General features: G+C 53.3%; 4 protein-coding genes across 4 annotated transcripts; 2 read left to right on the forward strand and 2 right to left on the reverse strand.

The window, feature by feature from the left end:
* Positions 1 to 765: 765 nt before the first annotated feature.
* Positions 766 to 4,144, reverse strand: EAH_00007420 (splicing factor, putative; the record flags this gene model as incomplete). The annotated part of the gene is made up of 8 exons (XM_013395848.1): positions 766 to 1,427; positions 1,580 to 1,792; positions 1,981 to 2,109; positions 2,330 to 2,486; positions 2,679 to 2,777; positions 3,138 to 3,265; positions 3,646 to 3,764; positions 4,062 to 4,144. The coding sequence occupies 8 exons, from the start codon at positions 4,142 to 4,144 to the stop codon at positions 766 to 768; spliced, it is 1,590 nt and encodes a 529-aa protein (XP_013251302.1).
* Positions 4,145 to 5,078: 934 nt separating this feature from the next.
* On the forward strand, positions 5,079 to 12,690 carry EAH_00007430 (hypothetical protein, conserved; the record flags this gene model as incomplete). The annotated part of the gene is made up of 4 exons (XM_013395849.1): positions 5,079 to 9,086; positions 9,595 to 10,514; positions 10,997 to 11,573; positions 11,716 to 12,690. The coding sequence occupies 4 exons, from the start codon at positions 5,079 to 5,081 to the stop codon at positions 12,688 to 12,690; spliced, it is 6,480 nt and encodes a 2,159-aa protein (XP_013251303.1).
* Positions 12,691 to 16,203: 3,513 nt separating this feature from the next.
* On the forward strand, positions 16,204 to 17,974 carry EAH_00007440 (hypothetical protein, conserved; the record flags this gene model as incomplete). Its single annotated transcript, XM_013395850.1, has 2 exons — positions 16,204 to 16,330; positions 16,554 to 17,974. The coding sequence occupies 2 exons, from the start codon at positions 16,204 to 16,206 to the stop codon at positions 17,972 to 17,974; spliced, it is 1,548 nt and encodes a 515-aa protein (XP_013251304.1).
* A 559-nt stretch (positions 17,975 to 18,533) lies between these two features.
* Positions 18,534 to 19,862, reverse strand: EAH_00007450 (glyceraldehyde-3-phosphate dehydrogenase, putative; the record flags this gene model as incomplete). The annotated part of the gene is made up of 2 exons (XM_013395851.1): positions 18,534 to 19,472; positions 19,782 to 19,862. 2 exons carry the CDS (start codon positions 19,860 to 19,862, stop codon positions 18,534 to 18,536), a joined length of 1,020 nt encoding a protein of 339 aa, XP_013251305.1.
* Between the last annotated feature and the right edge of the window lie 292 nt (positions 19,863 to 20,154).

A 20,154-nucleotide genomic window follows, 5' to 3' on the forward strand; every position in this document is an offset into this window, starting at 1 on the left:
TTTGCTTGTCTTGCTTTTATTATTTTTGTTGTTCGTATGTTTTTGTCTAAATGTTTTTTCTCTCGTATTCTCTTTGTGCTGAGTCCCTCGGTCTCCGTTTGTCCCTCCGTGTATTCTGGTCGCATTGCTCTTCTCTGTCTCCCTGCATTACAAATCCCCCACTGTCTTATCTACTTGTATTTCACTGTCTCTTTCCCCGTATCTGTCCGTCTCCTTTTGTCTCTTCTCGCTGGTGTATTTATCTGTCTCTGTCTCCTCTCCGTTTCTGTCTATCTGCTTTGTGCTCACGTGCCTACTCCTGAATCTCCCCCTGCCTTTGTCTTTTTTGCTTTCATCAAAAGGAGTGTGGGGTTTCTAATACAAAGAAGTCTCTTGGGGCCCCGAACGGGCCCCCACCAAAGCGCCCGCACCCTCTGGGGCCCCATGTACTCTGCGGTTAAAGAGACCCCACGTACACTCTGGGGCCCCCTCAACCCCACGTACACTCTGGGGCCTCCTGAACCCTTTCAAGCCCCCTGGAGCCTATGGGACCCTATCTACACGCTAAAATCATTTGTACCCTCTAGGGCCCGTATATATGTATATATATATATATATATATACATATATTTCTGGCACTTTCACCCTTGGGGCCCCCGTGAAAGGATGTTGATGGGGGCCCCCCTGCACTCGCTATCCCCTATAAACCCTTGACCAGGGAGACAAACTTGGCGCACAAACGCACAAAACGCATGCATATACACCGCCCTAACACCTGCCTCCCTATTACGGCTGAGGAAGAGGACGCACTGGGGCTGTGGGGGGAGGCAGTACCGTAGGTGGGGGCCTCATTACATTCGATGGAGACTGAAACCCTTGCGGGGGCCCTTGGGTAGGAGGCCCCTGCATAGGCATTGGAGGTAGGGGCCCTGGCATTCCCGGCATGCCCATAGGTCTCGGCCCCGGGGCAAGTCCCATCTGGGGGCCTCCTACTGGGGCCCCCATAGGCGTGATGCCAAGAGGGGGGGCCCCTGGGGCCCCCGTAACCCCTGGGGCACCAGGGGCCCCCACAGGAGGCCGCATGGGGGGAGGCATTCCTGGGCCCTGCATGGGGAACGTTGGGGGCCTTGCAGGGGAGGGCCCTGAAGGGACTCCAGCGGGTCCCCCCGGGGGGCCCCCAGGGGGGCCCCCCGGGGGACCCCCTGTTGAGGCCCCTGGGGCCCCCATGGTTGGCGGCCGCGCTGGCGGGATCGGTCCACTCCCTGGCATCATACCAACACCCCCTGGCAGCGGCACAGGCGGATGCATCGGGGCAGGGGCCCCCCCCATGTTCATAGGCGCAGACGAAGGGCCCCTGGCGTCCCCTGGGGCCCCCACGAGGCCCCCTGGAACCGGCCTCGGGGCCCCCGCCATCGTAGGCGGTAGCGGCAAGGGAGGAAAAGGCATGCCTGCAAAGAAAGCCAACAAGCAGGCATTTTGAATAAACGAAGATGATCCACCCGCAACAGCAGCAACAGCAACGGCAGCAGCAGCGGGGTTGTGCTGTCGCTGCAGAGCCATCTCAACACAACAAACAGCAAACAGGAAGAACCTCCCTCACCTGGGCGCGGCATAAAGAAGAGAGGTGGGGGCGGGAGAGACCCGGCGGGCCCCGAACCCATCATCGGCAACGGTAGCGGCGGCAGGGGGCCCCCAGGGCCCACGTTGGGCAAAACTCCTCCAAATGCTGCATACAGAGCGCACAGTTCGTGCACAACAGTAGCAGCAGCAGTAACAAACAGAGCAGCAACTGCACCAACAAACATAGCAGCTACTGCATCATACACAGAGCAGCAGCTGCAGCACCCATTGAAAGTGCCACAGCAGCACTAAGCACGCCACCGAACGGAGAGCAGCAGCAACTGCAACAGCAGCAAACAGAGCCACCTCGACAGTGATAAAGTCAGCCACAGCAGCAACAACAACAGCAGCGGCAGCAGCAAGAGCAACACAAATGCTTACAAGGCGCATTGCCGGTTTGCTGCTGCAGTGGGACGGGCCCCTCCTTAGGCGCTCCGCCACCCCCAGGCCGTTCTATCGCCGGGCGGTTTGCTGCCAGCAGTCTCTCAGCAGCAGACCCGTGGCGCTCGCCTGAAGCAGCAGCAGCAGCAGAAGAAGCAACAAACGCATCCCCATCCACACCAACAGCAGCAGCGCCATTTGCAGCAGCACGATGATCACCCCCGTGGCCATCGTTTGGAAAAAGCAGCAGCCCTCGTGGCACCAGAAGCAGCGGCAGAAGCAGCAACCGCAGCAGCCGCGACCGCCGCAGCAGCACCAGTAGCAGCAGCAGCGACGACAGCAGCAGTACCTCTGGTATCTTTCTTGTAGGCATAAGAGACATGCACGGGTCTGTTGCACAAGAACTGCCCATTCATTGCAGCCAGCGCCGCATCCGAAGCCTCGAAGCTCTCCATCGAGACAAAAGCAAACCCCTTAGACACCCCTGTCTCCGGGTCACGCATCACCTGCAGTAGCAGCAGCAGCAACAGCAACAACAGGAGCAGCAGGAAAGGTGTAGGGCAGCAAGCAGCAAGCACACGTTCCGCTGCAAATTACCAGCAGGAGCAGCAACCGCAACAGCTACACACAGAGCAGCATCCGCAACAGCAACAGCAGCAAGAACAGTAGCAACAGGGGCAGCAATAGCAGCAGCAGACCTTCGCAGAGACGACGTTTCCAAAGGAAGAAAATGTATCAAATAAAACTTTCTCGTCGAGGTCAGGATCCAAGTTACCCACAAACAGATTCGCCCCCACCTGTAATACACCTCAAAACACACTGCAACAGCACTAACTGCAACAACAGCAACTCCAGCAGCAACATGCCCACGACACCAAAGCCTGCGGGAGGAGCTGCATCCGCCCCAACTCCAACCGAAAGAAGCAGCTGCTCGAGCAGCAGCAGCAGCAGTTCCAGCGGCGGCAGCAACAGCAGCAGCAAGAACAGCACGAATGCCAGCAGCAAAAGCAGCTGCACCACCACGAACTCGAGCAGCAACGGCAGCACCCGAAGCAGCAGCAGCTCCAGCAACAGCACAACCACCACCAGCGGCAACAGCAGCAGGACTGGCGACAACAATAGTAGCACCAACGGTAACAGCAGCAGCAGCAGCATACATCAAATGTCCTTCTATCGTGTGCTGCTTTGCTGAGGCGAAGGGGCTTCCCATACAACTTCACCATCCCCATCAACTTGAGTGCAAAGTCCGCGTCGGTCTCCGACTCAAACTCAACAAACGCGTAGCCTGAGGTGTACGTACACCGCGACGCATAAACCCTAAACCCTAAACCCTAATCCAGACTCTGAAGGGGTCTACGGTTTACGGTCCTCTAGGGTTTGGGAGAGTTTAGGGTTTAGGGAGACCTAGGGTTTAGGGCTTTGTGAGGGTTTAGGATCTGACTCTGGCTTTGCTAGGGTTTATTGAAGAAGGCCAAGGCTCTTTCTAGGGTTTAGGGTTTAGAAAGTAGGGTTTGCAGCGCTTCGGTTTCCTTGGGTTAAAATATCGTCGGGTTCCCGTTGCTTAGGTGTTGGGGTTTATTCTTCCTAGGGTTAGGTGTTTATAGGGCTAATGCTTTTAGGGTCAAAGATTTCTACGGCTCTTAGGGTTTAGGGTTTAGGGTTTACCTTGATGCGCGCCAGTGACTTTGTCTTTCGGGATATTTACCAGCCGCACGACGCCCGCCTGTGTAAACAACTCCCAAAGGAGGTCTTCATCAACTTGCGCGTCGATGTTGCCTACATACCTGCGCAGCAACAGCAGCAACAGCAGCAGCAGCAGCAGCAGTAGATGCAGCAGCAGCAGAAGAAAAACCGAAATGCATGCATCGTCTGCTGTGGGAGTGGCAGCAGCAGCCGCTTGTGCTTCTGCTGCTGTCTTTGCTGATCCTGTTCCGCGCTGCTGTTATTTCTGAAGCAAAGGGATGCAGCAGCACAAGCTGTGCGTCCGATGCTGCTGCAGACATTGTTGCTGCTGTTGCTGACGCTGCTGCTGCCCTAGATGCTGCAGACGCTGCTGCTGCTGCGGCTGCTGAAAGACTTACAACGTGGCCTCCTGGTTTCTTTCGAATACCTGCGCGATGTCCGCGCCTCCTCCCAAACCAACCCACGGCCTCGCGGTGAGCATTTTGCCGCTGCTGCTGCTGTTGCTGCTGCTGTTGCTGCTGCTGTTGTTGTTCCTCGTGCTGCAGATGTAGATGTCTCCCAGGCAGCGACAGCGCCCTTAAATCACCCAATAAGTTTGTATTTTGCTGCTGGTGCTGCAGCAAGGGGCACCCGGGATGTTTCCCGCTGCTGCTGGTCCTGCGGCTGCTGCTGCTGTTGCTGAGCTCCTTGCTGCTGCTGAGGGAGGCAGAGGCTTAGATCTCTGCTGCAGCAGCAAAGTATTTTTTTATTTCGCAGCTGCAATAAAAAAAAGCCAAAACAAAGCAATGTACGCCCTCAACAGACAACGCGCCTCCCCCGAGCACCGCCCAGGACACTGCTGCAGCTGCTGCATGCATGCATGCAGCAGCAGCTGTTGCTGGTAGTGCTGCAGGTTGTGTCGCCCCTTATAGCCAACCCCTCTTAGTCAATGTGGGGATTAATCAAAGGCTTTAAAGGCTTTATTTGCTTTGGGGTTTGGAAGTCTTGGCCGCAGGGGCGCATTAAGTGTTGTGCTGCTGCAGCAGCAGCTGCAGCAGCAGCTGCAGCAGCAGCACCCAACGCCTCAACGCTGCAACACCATTGATTGCCGCCGCTCTGGTGTTTGCGGCCCCACGAGGTCTCTACCCCAGGCCTCCCTGGGGCATGCAGACCCTAGGATTCCTTACGAGCGAAGCACACTACTACGACAACTACTACTAGTACTAGTACTAGTTCTACTACTACTACTACTACTACTACTACTACTACTACTACTACTGTTGCTGCTAGGGCTGCCGTTTCCGGCGGTGTCGCTGCTGCAACACAGCATGATACGAGGGCTGTGCGCATACGTAGACGGGGCGCTGCGTGGGCAGCGGAAGGCGTAGTGGAGGGTAGAGCCAGCAGTAGCAGCAACAGCAACAGCAACAGCGATCATGTCGTCGCTTGCTTGCCCCTCTACAGCAGCAGCAGCAACTGCTGTTGCTGCTGACGCTGATGCACGCTGGACAAGCGCAGGAGGGTGTCGGGGAACATCAGGGCCTTCAGATGCCGCTAAAGTGGAAGCAGCAACAGCAGCATCTTGTGCAGCAGATGCAGCAGCAGCACCAGCAGCAGATGCAACAGCAGGAGATGCGGCATCAAGCATAGAAGCAGATGGAGCGGAAGCAACACCAACAGATGCTGCAGGGGAAGGGCCCGAATCCCTGCTTCTGCACTGGGCAGATCGGTATCGGCTGCGCAGCAGGTGCCCGCTGAGGCGGCAGCAGCTGCAGAACCACCCTGCTCTGCTGCAGCAGCTGCTGCTGCAGCAGATGGTTGATATAGTGGATGCGTCTCTTGATGCGTTGGCCTTTCAAACAGGGCACATGCAGCAGCTGCTGCAGCGGCAGCAGCAAGAGGCGCAGAAGCACGACCGCACTTGCCCTGTTGCTGCTGCTGCTGCTTCTGCTTCTCAAGCAGCAGCAGCAGCTGCTGCTGCTGCTGCTCTTGAGAGTGAGACAGACACTGCTCCCCTGAAGCAATTTATGAGGAAGAAGGCCGGCAGGAAGACGCAGAAACAGCAGCAGCAGCAGCAGGAAGTACTAGACTGGCTTGCTGCAGCGGACGCACATCCTATGGACGATGCCCTGCGAGCTGCTCTGCTGCTGCAGGACGAAAACCCTTATCAGCGCTGCACTTGTGCTGCTAGTAGCTCCTCAGTAGCACCAGCAGCAGCACCAGCAGGAAAAGCACCAGCAACAGGACATGCAGGGGCCGGTGCAGCAGCAGCAGCAGCAGTAATAGCAGCAGACGCAATATGCAGCAACCGTTACAGCAGCGACGACGTGCTGCCGCCTGTAAGCGCATGCAGACCACCGCGGAGTTCGTACACCTCCTTTCCCCCTCCTCCTGCAGCAGCAATGTCTCAACTGATGCTGCTGCGCCCTCCTGCTGCTCATCAGTCCCTGACTGGCTTCTCTTCTTACAGCGAAGTAGCGTTTGCTAGCCCATTGCCCCTCCGCAGCTGCAGCAGCAGCAGCAGCAGAAGCTCTAAACCTCCGCTGCTGCCGCTCCCTTCCGTTGCAACAGCAGCGCCGCCCCCCCTAACGCATCTCAAAATGCCCGCGCTCGAGCCCTGGCTGCAGCAGCTAAAACGTCACCTTGCTACTGCTGCTGCTGCGCCTGCTACTGCTGCTGCTGCATCCGCTCAAGCAGAAGCAGATCAAAGGTTCCAGAATGGAGAAGAGCGTCGTACAGAGCGCTTCGCAGCAGCAACACCAGCAGCAGACTCAGCAGCAGCAGCAGCAGCAGCAGCAAAAGCATCAGCAGAAGAGGAGCCTGTGGCTTACCACGTTGTCGTCGTTGGGGGAGGGGTTGCGGGGCTTGCAGCAGCGGCGGTGCTGCGGCTGTTTGGCGTTTCGGTGCTGCTGGTGGAGGCGGGGCAGCAGCTGGGTGGGCGCGTGCGGACTGCTGCTATGCATACAGCAGCAGCAGCAGCAGGAACCGCAGCAGGAACAGCAGCAGGAACAGCAGCAACAGCGGCAGCAGCAGCAGAACACGATTTACGGAAACTGATGCTGCCCTCTGCTAGCCACAGAAAAAGAAAAACAAACCTTCATTCATCTCGCTTTTGGTATTACGTCTCCTCGCCGGAGGACTCTGAAGAGCAGCAAACTGCACCAGCAGCAGCAGCAGCAGCAGCAGCGCCACCTCCAGCAGCACTAGCAGTGGCTGGTAGCACCCTCGAAAGGGAGCTGAGGCGTTCCCTCAGACGCACAACACTTGCAGCAGAGCAGCCGCCAAAGGGTGAGGCTTCCACGTCCTTATCAGCTGCTGCTGCTGCTGCTGCAATAAAAGCGGAGGACGTGGCGGCACCAGCAGCAGCAGAAGCACCAGAAGCGCCAACCGCACGCCAGACTTCGCATTCACCTACGCTGGTATCAACGGCAGCAACAAGCGCAGCAGCCGAAACAACAACAGCAGCAACGCCCACAACAGTTGCAGCATCAGTATCAGCTACAGCAACAAAAACAGCAGCAGCAGCAGCACGCAGGTCTGCAGGGCCGCTGCAGCTGTGTATAGACCTAGGGGCAAACTGGCTCATGCGAGATCGAAGCAATCCGCAATTCGTTTGGCGTTGGGCGGCGCGGCTGGGTGTCCCTTCAGTTGGCTTCTGGGGAAATTGGGGGCACGGCAGCAGCAGTAGCAGCAACAGCAGCAGACGCAGACGCAGCAGACGCAGCAGCAGCTGCAGCCAGAGACGCACACGGAGCAGCGACACTCCCAACGGAATGAGCTCAAGCAACACCGTAGCACCGCAAATATCATCCGACGGCGCAACAGCAACAGCAACAGCAGCAAGAGCAGTAGCAACAGCTACGGATGCAGGCAACAGCAGCGACGACGGTGCAAGTGGGGTAGAAGGAGGTGGTGGGGGCTGGGAGCCGCTGGTTCATGCAGCACAGTGGAAAGACAGCAGCGGCAGCACAATACCCCCCGCCCGAATTGCCTTCCTTAAAGACCTGCAGGACGCCGTTCTTGTTGCTGCTACGATGACAAAAGCTGCGAGAGAAAGGGCCCTAAAGAGGGCCCCTCACGCCCAATACAGGCTCAAACAGCAGCAGCAACAACAACAACTGCAGCAGCCGCAGAGAGGGAAACGGAAGATGGACGACTGTACGAGCAAGGCGTTGCATGCCGGTCCTGCTGGTGCTGCTGCTGCTACTTCTGGTGCTGCCGCTGCGCTCGTCAGGCATGATGATGCGTCGGAGACCTCAGCAACTCCTTCTACTGCTGCCACTGCAGCAGCACCTTCCACAGCAGCATTAGCAGCAGCAGCAGCAGGCGCAGCTGCAGCAACAGGTGCTGCAGCATCTGCTTCTGCCAAACCACAGAGCCTATTGTCTGCACTTCGCGGTGCGATGCGTTTTGTTGTCGATGAACAACAGTCGCTGGGGCTGCCTGACTTGCAAGAACTCTCGCATGCATCTGCCTCCAGCAGCAGCAACAGCAGCAGCAAAAGGAACAGCATGAACATTAGCCAGCGTCGAGGCAGGAGCAGCTCGCCTACCGATGAAGCAGCCGAGAGCAGCAGCACCGCCATCAGCAGCAGCAGCAGCAAGCTGACAGAAACAGACATTCGAATCGTATGGAAAATGCTGCAGCGGTCTTTAGGCTACGTATGTAGTTTACACCGACTTGCTGCTGAGCCCCCAGTCTCTTTGTCTGCCGATGAGGAAGAGCCCCCTCCTGCTGCTCCTGCTGCTGCTGTTGCTGCCAATGGCGGAGGCCAGGTAGCTGCTTCAAGAGTTTCTGCTGCGGCTGCAGCGCCTAATGCGAAGCGGCATCGAGCAGCAGAAGCAAACGGGGACAAGCCCCTGAGGGTCGCACGAAGACGTACTGCTGCTAGTGCTGCTGCTGGTGCTGCTGCTGCTGTACGCGGAGGAGAAAGTACAGCATGCAGCTGCAAGCAAGGAAGCTGCAGTAAGGGCAGCAGAGGGGTTAGGCGAGCTGCTGCCGGGCTTGGAGCAGCAGCAGCATCACCATCAACAGCAGCAGCAGTAGCAAGAGGCGCTTCAACATATCCACTTCTTGCGACAATGACGCAGCAGGACGCAGGCAGGCGTAGAAGTCTCCTGCAGCGTGGGCAGGAGCCGGTTGATTCGCAGAAGAAGAAGCAGAAGCAGCAGCCTGAGCAGCTGCAGAAAGAGCCGCACGACCAACAACGCCAGCAGCAACAGCAGCGGCAGCAACGGCAGGAGCAGCAACAGCAGCAACAGGAGCAGCAGCAGCAGCGTCGTTCCCGTCGAGGTCAGCCTGTTTTCTCGTTTCTTCGTGCGAAGGAATACCAAATTTTAGGGCGCATTGAAGCCATGCGAGCTGCTAAAAGCCGCGTGGGGCCAACCCGCACTCCGACTCAGTGGGATCGACGGGTAGAAAGCTTTGACCGACTCTTCGTTCAGGTGCCCTTGCTGCTGCAGCTGCTGCACCTGATGCTGCTGCTGCACTTGCTACTGCACCTGCTGCTGCTTCAACTGCTGCTGCGCCTGCTGCTGCTGCTGTTGCTGCACATCCTGCGGCGCCTGCTGCATCTGCTGCTCATGCTGCACTTGTTGCTGCTGTCTAACCTGCTGCTACTCGTGTACTGGCTGCTGCTTCAAGCTCTATGGCGAAGCTGCTACTCTTTCTGGTGCCCCAGATTTGGCTGTTGCTGATGCAAGTTGTGCTGATGCTGGTGCTGTAGTGCATATGCTGCTGCTGCTGCCGATGCTGCTGCTACTGTCGCTGGGTTAAATTTCGTTGCCTCGTGCTGCTGTTTTCCCCACTGTTGCATGTTGCGTATGCGGCTTCTTCGTGTGCTGCTGCTGCGGCTGCCGGTAGTTGCTCTCCTACTGCTCTGTGCTGCAGCTCCTGCTACAGCTCTTGCTGCAGCCGCTATTAGTTGCTTTTGCTTCCGGTGCTTGCATGCAGGGCTATGCGTGGCTGCCGCGGCTGCTGGTTCGGGGCTTTGATCTCGCGAGCTGCTGCTTGATGGGTTGGCGCGTAAGGGCCGTAGAATTGCTGCCTTCGTCAGATCAGCAGCAGCAGCACCAGCAACAGAACCAGGGACAGTTGGAGTTGGATGCAGCTGACTGTATCAAGGCAACCAACAGCCACCTCGCTGGGAGTCGACCCCGATCTCGTTCCCGATCCCCGTCGTGGGATTCGTCGCGGTCGCGGTCTCCTTCGCAGGAGTCTGCTTCTGAGCAACAACTTCACTGGCAGCAGCAGCAGGAGCAGCAGCAAGATGCTGCTATTAGGGAAGCTGTTACGAGCCTTGTTGAGGCTCTCCAGCAGCGAACTGGAGCCTTAGATGGCAACAGTGCGTCTACTGTCGAACCTCCTGCAGCCGCACCAGCAACTGCTGCCGCTGCTGCTGCTGCTGCTGCCGCTGCTCCAGGAGGCGGAGCCGCAGGAAGTTCGCTGTCCTTGCAGTGGATCTCTCCCGAATACCACTTCATTCGGCTGAAGCTCCACAGACACCGCGAGGACCCTGAGCTGCAGGCGCTGCAGCAGCAGCAGCAGCAGCAGAAGCTCCAGCAGCAAGAACCGCACCAAATGCAGCCTCATGAATCCCACCACGCGCAGCAGCAGCAAGATCACTTGCCCCAGGAAGACGACTTGCAGCAGCAGCAACAGCACCAGCAGCCGCAGCAGCAACAACAGCAGCCGGATTCTCGTGTTGCTGAGGAGCGCTGTGTGTATGCGATGCGAGCCATTGTAGCAGTCCCCATAGGAGTTCTACAAGACGGCTCTCTGTCGTTCTGTCCTCCTCTCCCTTTAGAAAGGCAAACCGCTATTCGCCGTTGGGGCGCAGGCAGCCATAACAAAGTCATACTGATATTCAAGGAGTGAGGCTGCATGCTTTTCTTTCTTTTTATTATGATGTGCACGCTGTTAGTATTATTATTATTATTATCATCATCATCATTTTAATGTTAATTATTTGATACATAGTATAATTATTCATATTTTGTTCATTTCATTATTTTCCATGTTTACTCCCCGATTTGTTTGCTAGGTGTTGGCTTCGCCGTTTTTTCTTTGCCTTCCATTGGCTCTTCGTCAGCTGTATATCCACCTCAGGCTTCCACATGCAACTGAATTTTTCTTGTGCATTTGTTCAGCACATGCATACAGCTGCAGCGTGGATGATCCTGCTGCTGCTGTTGCTGCTGTTACGGGCGTCTGTTGCTGCTGCATTTCCTTTAGTTCCACACACGCTACGCCTTGTGTACATCTGCACTCACTGCTGTTGCCTTTCCTGCTGATGCTGCTCTTGCTGCTGCTGCTCTTGCTGCTGCTGCTCTTGCTGCTGCTGCTGCTGCTGCAGGGCTTTCTGGCTGCGAGAGGGGCCAGCGTACTTCTTGAGCCCGGCGAGCAGTCTGCGTTTTCAGTTTATGAGTTTACATCAATTGGGGGCCCCCGGGTGTTTGGTGGCTCACGGCTTCAACTCTACTGGCTGGCTTAAGGTTCGCAGAGACAGAAACAAACGCATCAAAGCCCTGCTGCAGCAGCAGGTGCAGCAACGGATGCAGCAGGAGCAGCAGCTGCTGCAGCAACAGCAAAAACAGCAACACGAGAAGAACAACCAAGGAGAGGCAACACGCAACGACACGCCACGGAGTTGCAGTCGGATAGACAAATCGTCCCCGCAGCCCGAGCAGCAGGGGCAGCAACACGGCATCAAGAGCAGCAGCAACAGCAGCAACAGCAGCAGCAGCAGCGAGGGCGCGTGCTTGCGTATTCAGGAGGAAGGTCCTGTGCAGGCCTGGGAAGTAATAGACGAATGCTGCTTCGTGCTGCAGCAAATGTTTCAGCTGTCTGCTCAGCCCCAGCCCCTAAAGGCCTTCGTCACCCGCTGGGATGAAGATCCACTGTTCAGATGCGCATACGGATATCCTTCCAAGGTTTGCTGCTGCTCCTGCTGCTGCTTCTGCTGATGGGTAGTTGGTGCCTTTGCGGCGAGTAAGGCTCGTAATCGTACGAGTACTGCAGTCGCTGCTGCTACTGCATGGTGTTGGGTGTTGTGTGTTTGTGTTGCTGCTGAAGTATGTGGAGGCAGATGAGCAAAGACAAATGGCGCTCCCTCTCCCCTGGTGTCCGCGGCCCGCTACGATCGCCGCAGCAAACCCCCCCATTCTGCAGCAGGTGCTCCAGCTTATGCAGCAGCAGCAACAACAGCAGCGGCAGCAACAGCGAGCTAAAACGCACGCTGTTCAAGCTGGAGCAAGTGAAGCGCGCCCGAAAGGAAACCCGCAGCTGCATGCAGGCGATGCTGCATCTCCCGCAGAGCCCCCAGGAGCCCAGCTACCATTAGCAGCACCAGCAGCACGAGTACCAGCAGCAGCAATATCACCAGCAGCAGCAGCATCACCAGAAGCTGCTGCATCACCAGCAACAGCAGCAGGAGGAGGAGCAGCAGTGACGTTTGAAGGGTGTCTCAGCGATGCCCGCATTTTCTTTTGCGGGGAGCACACATCAGACTTCGGCCAGCAGTGCGTCCATGGGGCGATGCATTCGGGCGTACGTGCAGCTGCAGAATGTCTTGCTTCTCTGTTTGGGATCGACGTGCTGCCGTGGACACGCAACAACTGGGGGGAGCAGCAGAACCCTGTTGCTGCTGATGCCGCTGCTGCTGCTGATTCTGCGCCAGAAGCTACTCCGGGAGACGCACGACACCAAGACGCCGCAGATCCTGTAAAGCAAAACGGTCAGCAGCCCGTCGCTGACCTCTATTCAGGCGCAGGCCGTGAGGATTCCTGCGGGGTTTCCACGAAAGCAGCAGCAGCAACAGCAGCTGCAAAGACAGACGTGTGGCACAGCTGGTGGTACAGCAACGACCCTTCTTATTGTTGGGGCCCATTCCCCAAGGAGGCGCATAACCCTCCCTTTGATACCGCTTTAGAGTGCCCCGTGTCCAGGGAGCAGCGGCAGCAGCTGCTACTGCAGATGTTGCTTAACATGCAGCAGCAGCAGCAGCAACCGCAGCAGCAGAAGCAACAGCAACCGGAGCAGGAGCAGTAGCAGCTGGTTTTGTTTGGATCCGTGTTTATTAGGGCTCCCAGTCAGGGGCCAGGGGCACAGCATAGCGAATGGAGAAGGCGAGAGAGTCTGCTGCATATCCCCTTATGATTTTTTAATGCTTTGCTCCTCGATGCGTATAGAGGAATTATGAATGAACATATTGTTTGTTTGCAATTCGCTTTATTCTTCTTCTTTCGGCTCTGCTTGCTGATATATTATATAGCCATCTAATATGATTACTTAATATATTGTTTCTTCTTCCTTTGGCTGGCTACCCTGAGCCACACCTGCGTCTCACGTACAACGACGCATCGTCTGGAACGTTTGTGCTTTTATTTAGGGTTTTTATTTAAGGTATTTAGGATATGTTTAAGACAGAGAGGTGGTTGGGGTTTATTGAGGATAGAGAGGCAAGAAGGCCCGCAACACCTCAGTGCTATGGGGCCTGGCTTACTGTAGAGGCTAGTACAGCTTCGGTAATACAACTGCTGCTTTAAGAATGCAACAATAGCATTAATAATAAGGTAATTATAGTCTCATCAAGCAAAACGTCTCATACCATCTTTAGTCTGCTGTGGTCATGGGGAAGTTTCTGTGGTTGGCTTTGTCTAAGCCTGAAGTTTTTCGATAGAAATGCATGCAAAAACTAATAATAATAAATACGTGCGAGTAATTATAAGTGTGTTTGTCGTGTTGCGTAGCCAGAAAAGGGTATACAAAGGCAGCAAGGGGTCCCCAAACAAATGAGTTGTATGCTGGTGAAGTATTATGCCCAACGTACAACACAGGGGTGGTGCATACTGCACTTGGTTTTTTATAACGGAAGAAAAACTGCAGAAGACAGCAAATGGTGCTGTTGAAAACATGCTCGTCAGAACGGACAGAAACACTATATATATATATATATATATGTATATATATGTATATATATATATATATATATTACGCATGTACGTATATATATGTATGTATATATATATATATATATATATGTAGCTAGCTAGAGGATGCGGCAGCTAGCTGCAGCTGCTTCTAGTTGTAGCTAGCTGCCAGATGTGATGAGTATGTATACTTGCATACATATGTATATGTACATACTGAATAAATACATAATAATAATGTTAATAATGCACAGATGCATTAAGGAGTCTCTGCATTATTAACCCCTTGACCCGATACTCAGTAGGCACTTGCATATACAAATATGTGTGCGTGCATATCTGCATTTATACATAAACATACAATTCCATATGCATATATATATATATATATGTATAAGCATGTACCTACACGTAAGCATATACACAATACTTCTATATACGTATTTATACACACACATGTGCATATCCATATACATATACATGAAACAGAGCTCATTCATGCTCTATCACTGAACTTTGTCCGGACCCACGAAGGTTGCAGCCTCTGCTGTGTCTTAATTTGATTCGTATAGAATGCGCAAAACAAATTCATAAAAGTTGCATTGAAACTTCCCTTAGCGATATCTTGCGCAGTATCCTCAGCGGGAGCGGTTTCCTCATTATTATTATTGCCTTGCACCCCCTCATTCGCTGCTCCTCTCTGCGGTCTTTACCATACAACAGATATAATGCAATGCAATAAATGAATATCAATTGGATACGCGTGAGCTGTTTATTCTGAACTGCAAACTGGCCACCCCCAAACCATAAATTATCATTATTTGCTTCGCTTTCATTTTGGTGTAGCGGCCAGTTAAAGTTAAGTTTTAAGGCGCTGCAATCTTTTGGAGTTGTTCCTGAGCGAAGATCAAAATCATTTATTCGAGTCAATGCAAATATTAATCGAATTAAGAAGCAATTATTCAATAAGTAATACCCACAACAGAGACGGCCCTCTCTCCCTGCAACACCTTACAGGAAATGCGTCAGAGGCATAAAGAAACACCGAAGAAAGGAGCGCAAGGCCAAAGAAAGAAATTTGTACATACTATTGGCATTATCAGGCGATTAAACACACTCAAATGCATCGTTTTCCCTTCTATGAAAACGGAGACAAGGAAAAATTCCTTCTATGCAGTCCCTTCCTGCCATCTGTGATGGTGCATATTTTGTGTCTCTGTTGAACTGAAGCCTTTCGATTTCTCTACCCTTGTTTATGTGCACATTTTTATAAATATAAAAAATTCAAATAAATAAATAAATAGATACATGTATTTATATATGATGCTTACTATCCCAGTCTAAACAACAGACGCGCACTGAAGGAGGTGCGAGCCGCTGTGTGGCTGTGTGTGATACGTATAAAGAAGAATGAACGGGATATACTTTTTTATAGTATAGAATAAGTTGAGAGGAGGAGAGGGGCAGTGTGTGCTGAGGCCCTGGCGTTGCGAGTTCGCGCAGCAGACCACTAATAATAATAATGAACCTGAGCCGTAATTCTCTCCTCTGTGGCTTCTACATCTTGTTCTTCCTCTTAGCCTTCCCCTTACCCCCGGATTGCGCTATGTTGTCTTCTCTTACCCAACGCTTTGTTGCGTTCTCTGTTAGCCTGAACGGCAATATCCACGCAGCCTTAGCTGCCGCTTCGCTAGCAGGCTGAAGTACCGACTATACAACAGCCAACGAACCTTCTCTACACCAGGCAGAACAAAGAAGATATAGAAGCAGAAACAAATAACCGCGTAGCCTCCTAATTCAGACAGTTTCCATGATACGTACATACGGATACCGTTGCCATTCAGGCTACTTCACTCCCCAGCGCGGGGCAGAAGCTGCTCAACTTTCCATATTAAGTTTAAATAGAATTAATGATTAATTACTAGCACTCGTTTATTGCATTAAATGACGTCTCTCTACACCACAGAAGTTCTTGTGGACCGATACAAGAGTTGCCGAGGCGACCGTAACAAGCAAACGCACGTTACTGATGTATTTTTGTTCGTGAATATATCCTATTAAATATACATTAAATAGCATAAAAAGCTCTAGAGAGGCAGATGTTATTACTATTCTGGTCTATTATGCGCACGAATAGCGCATGCCTAGGCAGTGAGTTTGGGGGGGGGGGAATACAGCATCATGACGAGAGGGCATTCAAGCGGCGCTCCACCTGCTGCAAGGCTGCTTTGTGCGTGCTGTTCTCGTTGCTTGAGTGAATTTAATTGAGCTTTTTGTGTCTATTTTACTCGTGTTGTTCGCGTTGGAAGGATAAAAAGGAGGAACAACGGATGGCTCAGCAGTTTGCCTGTTCTCGTGGGGTCCATTCGTGACTGTCGATCCCTATGGGTGCGGCTTTTTGTTTTGCGGGCAGCTAATCTTTACTGGGTCTTCCTGCAGATAATTTAAAAGGTAGTATTTTCTTGCAGCTTTTCTTCTGCAGCGATCTACACCAACTCGGCCTCTTCTTCCGTCATGAGCCTAATCGTTCTTCTGCCTACGCGCCGCAACCAGCCGAGCTGCTGCTAGTTAGGCTGCTTTCAGTCTCGGAAGCCTTTGTTTTCTCCTCAAGGCCTGTTCATAGAAGCCAGAGATGAGGCTCGACGCAGCAGCAGCAGCGGCAGTAGCAGCAGCAGCCCTGGCGCTTCTCAATGGCTGCCCTGCTAACAGCGCAGGCCCCCCGTCTTCGTGGAATGTTTGGGGCGTCCAGCGACCAAGAGGTGAGCCTTTGCTTCTCGCTCTCCCTCAGTATGCATGCGTAGTTGTTTGCAGCAGGGACAGAAGTACAGGGTTGGTTCCGTTTCCCGTCTCTTCTGCCTTGCTTTGTTATTGCGACGAGATGACTGTCTCATCATGCCTGACGGATACATGCTTTACATGAGACTATTATTCTGTTCATCCTCACTCAAGGAGACGACATGTTTTCCTTGGGTTTTTCTTCAGGTCAACCAGGCATGGTGCCTCCTGGGGGCGCAGGAGGTTGGTGGCAGGGATTGCCACCTCCTCAGCAGCAGAACGGCGGCGCCGTTCCGATGCCGCCTATGCAGCCGATACAGAAACCGCAGGTGCCGCTACAGCAGCCCCCTATGGTTACAGGTGGTGCAGTAAACACCGCTCCGTCGCTGCTGGGGACGGGGTTGGTGCAGCAGCGGGCGAGAGTGCAACAGGCCGGGCTTTCTCAGCACGACTCTCATTCTTCTTCTGGCGTTCCTGTTGGTGCAAATGCTGCGGCAGGACTTTGGAAGACCTCTAATACAGGCAGAGCACTGTATGAGCTGCTGAAGGAAGTGAGGAAATGCTTCGGTTATGCACCAGGAGGCGGCAGCTGGGGCTCCAACGAAGCTTTTGGGCCTGTGGAGAACCTGACGAAGGCCTTCACAGGCCTGAGCAGACTCCTTCAGGATGTTATTGACTTCTGTGACACCGAAAACATGCAGAAGGGTCTGCATGACGAGTTCGGGCAGCATATGCATACACCGCAAGCGCATGGCTACGGCGCTGCAGGGGCTGCTTCCAAGTTCCCCGTAGAAGCATTTGTTGAGCAAGCAAGCGATTACGCACGTCGTACAACCACGCAAATGCGTGCTTTATTGCATTTGCTGGAGTCAGTGTGGGAGGGCTCACCCACAAGGATTAGCGTGTCACGAGACGTGCAGAAGTTTAATACGGTCGTCGCAGACTGCAAGGAGGTGTATCAGTTGGGTTCTCAGGTTGTTAGCGCTGCAGTCGGGGCTGTACTTCCGTACTTATCCACTTGTTCTTTTTTCTCAAAGAACGGACCACACGGAGCGTACAGACTATGGTCATTGGTGGGCGCGCGTATAGGCTCGGCGCTTCGTTACATTTTTCAATGCGTTGAAGTTTTACGGAAGACTTCAACTCGGATGGTTGATTTGGTTTCAGGAAAGATTCAGACGCAGTCTTTAATGGATTTTGCTCGGTCGAAACCCTTTTTCAGAGCAGCTGCTTACCTAGAGAGCGCAGAGGCCAGGTCAGCTTCATCGGTAAACTACTTGGGTGAACTCGTCACAGCTTTCCAAAGCCACACAGCCAGCTTCACCACGTTTCCACAACATACAAACGATGGCTCCCACCACCATCATCTGTCGTTTACTGATGAAGATGATCAGCAAACGCTGAATGACGATGACGGGCAGGCAGAGTTCTCACTTATGGCGGAAGACATTGGCGACCTTCCGCCGCAGCAGGAGCAAGGTGGTATTGGTGCACCGTCAGATGATGATTACGGTAGAGAGGAGTTGCAGACGTCAATGGACGAACCGCGTTTCCCCTGGAGTAGTGGCCCTGATGCTCAGGAAGATCTCTCGAACGAAATGCAAACCATTGAAGGCGGCAGTGAATAATAGTGACGCGCACTGAGTTGACGTCGTACACCGCTCAGCAGCAACACCTAAATATGTACTAATCGTTGCACATACGCACGAACCAGAACTGCGCCCGCTTCAAAGGGTGTTTATTAAGCTGCTTTGCAAACGCAGCAACCGCAGCACATCTCCTCTACACAGGTGGATTTGTGTCCTGGTGTCGAGACTGTGCGGCCCTTTTCTCCCCACGAACTGTTTTCTTAATTGACTGCATATGACTGTATTCTAGGGAGGCGAGTAATTTACTTCCTGCCATATTCTATTGCAGAGCGCACCCCTAATGCACCAAAGGGCGCCTTATATTGTACACCCTACGCTCTACAATTATAGAAGCGAGCTAAAACGTGAAATACACAGGAAAATTGATTGTGGGTTGTTTCGGACAGGGGCTGCCCTTCTGCAAGAAATATTTGGGTCTGTTTTGATAGGTGGCGCCACAGCCTGCCCCTTATTCTGTCCCCCGAGGAGAACAATGCACAAATACTAAAGTGTACTAAAATAAGGCGACAGAAAGGGGTTGTTCATACGCTCCTTTGTTTTAGTTGCCGTCCTTCTTAGACATGTAGATTGCAAGATCTACAAGTCTGTTAGAGTATCCCCACTCGTTGTCATACCAGGAGACGAGCTTAACGAAGGAGTCGTTAAGCTGAATACCTGCCTTGACGTCGAAGATAGAGGATCTCTTATCACCACAGAAGTCCTGGGATACAACCTCCTCCTCTGTGACACCCAAAATACCCTTAAGGGGGCCCTCAGAAGCTGCACGGATGGCAGCGACAATGTCTTCGTACTTGGCGGGCTTAGACAGCCTGCATGTGAGGTCGACGACGGAGACGTCAGGGGTGGGCACACGGAAAGCCATGCCTGTAAGCTTGCCGTTAAGAGAAGGAATAACTTTCCCTACTGCCTTTGCTGCACCTGTGCTTGCAGGGATAATGTTGCTGCCTGCACAGCGTCCAGCCCTCCAGTCCTTCCCTCCCTTTGATGGGCCATCAACAGTCAGCTGGTTAGCTGTCATAGCGTGCACGGTGGTCATAAGACCCTCAACAATACCGAACTTCTCGTGCACCACCTTCGCAAGAGGAGCGAGGCAGTTGGTAGTGCAGGAAGCATTAGAAACAACCTGAAGAGTGGGCTGGTATTCCTCGTGGTTCACACCCATAACGAACATGGGGGTGTCATCCTTAGGAGGAGCAGAGATAATGACCTTCTTAGCACCGCCAGATATGTGCAGACCAGCCTTCTCCTTGTTTGTGAATACACCAGTTGACTCGCACACGTAGTGAGCACCAACCTTGCCCCAAGGAATGGCTGCGGGGTCCTTCTCAGCAAACACTTGGATTGTCTTCCCCTCCACTACCAAATTGCCGTCCTTCACGCTCACTTCTCCAGGGAATTTGCCGTGCACAGAGTCGTACTTCAGCTGGTAGGCCATGTACTGCACGTCCATGAACGGGTCGTTCACTGCGACGACTTCCTGAGGGAAAAATACACAATACGCCACATCTGCACACTTTATACATAATCGCAGGACATTTTACAAGACTTTTCACCTTCTGCACCTGAGAAAAAGTAAAAAACCTCCTGTTCGTCGGCGTGTGTGTGCGTGTGTGTGCGTGTGTGTGTGCGAAAGAGAGCGCTGCGGGGGTAGCCTGAGTAGTGCTATTACATTATACTGTTTCTAAACTTGAAGTCTGTGATATATTCAATGGAAAAGGGCGTAAATGAAAAGCATTGTGTGCTGTTTCTATCTGTTACCACTCATCATTACAACTACTTCGCTCACCACTTCAGGGTTGGCCATAGCGGCGCGGAAGACCAAACGGCCGATGCGGCCGAAGCCGTTGATTCCCATACGGCACACCATTTTCGCTGAGTAAGGATATGCTGTGCAAAACTAAAGAAAAGCGCCTCAGTGTGCAGAGATGCAGTGGTAAATTGTGAATGTCTAACGCCATGGAAAGATGCTTTGCATCGCCCCGGTAGGGGGTGCCACTACAGGAGACGCGTAGGGGCAGTAGCGGAGGTGCGGCGCGCACTAGAGGGGCACCGGCTTCTGGTGTTAATGACTTTTGTGCTTTGTAGCAATGTTAATAAAATATACAGTTCGTTCATTGTGCATAAATAGACACAACCAATTTCCGACACAGATAGTAATG

This window comes from Eimeria acervulina, genomic scaffold, assembly GCF_000499425.1.
Source record: "Eimeria acervulina Houghton genomic scaffold, Eah_scaff34, whole genome shotgun sequence".
NCBI classification, from domain to species: domain Eukaryota; phylum Apicomplexa; class Conoidasida; order Eucoccidiorida; family Eimeriidae; genus Eimeria; species Eimeria acervulina.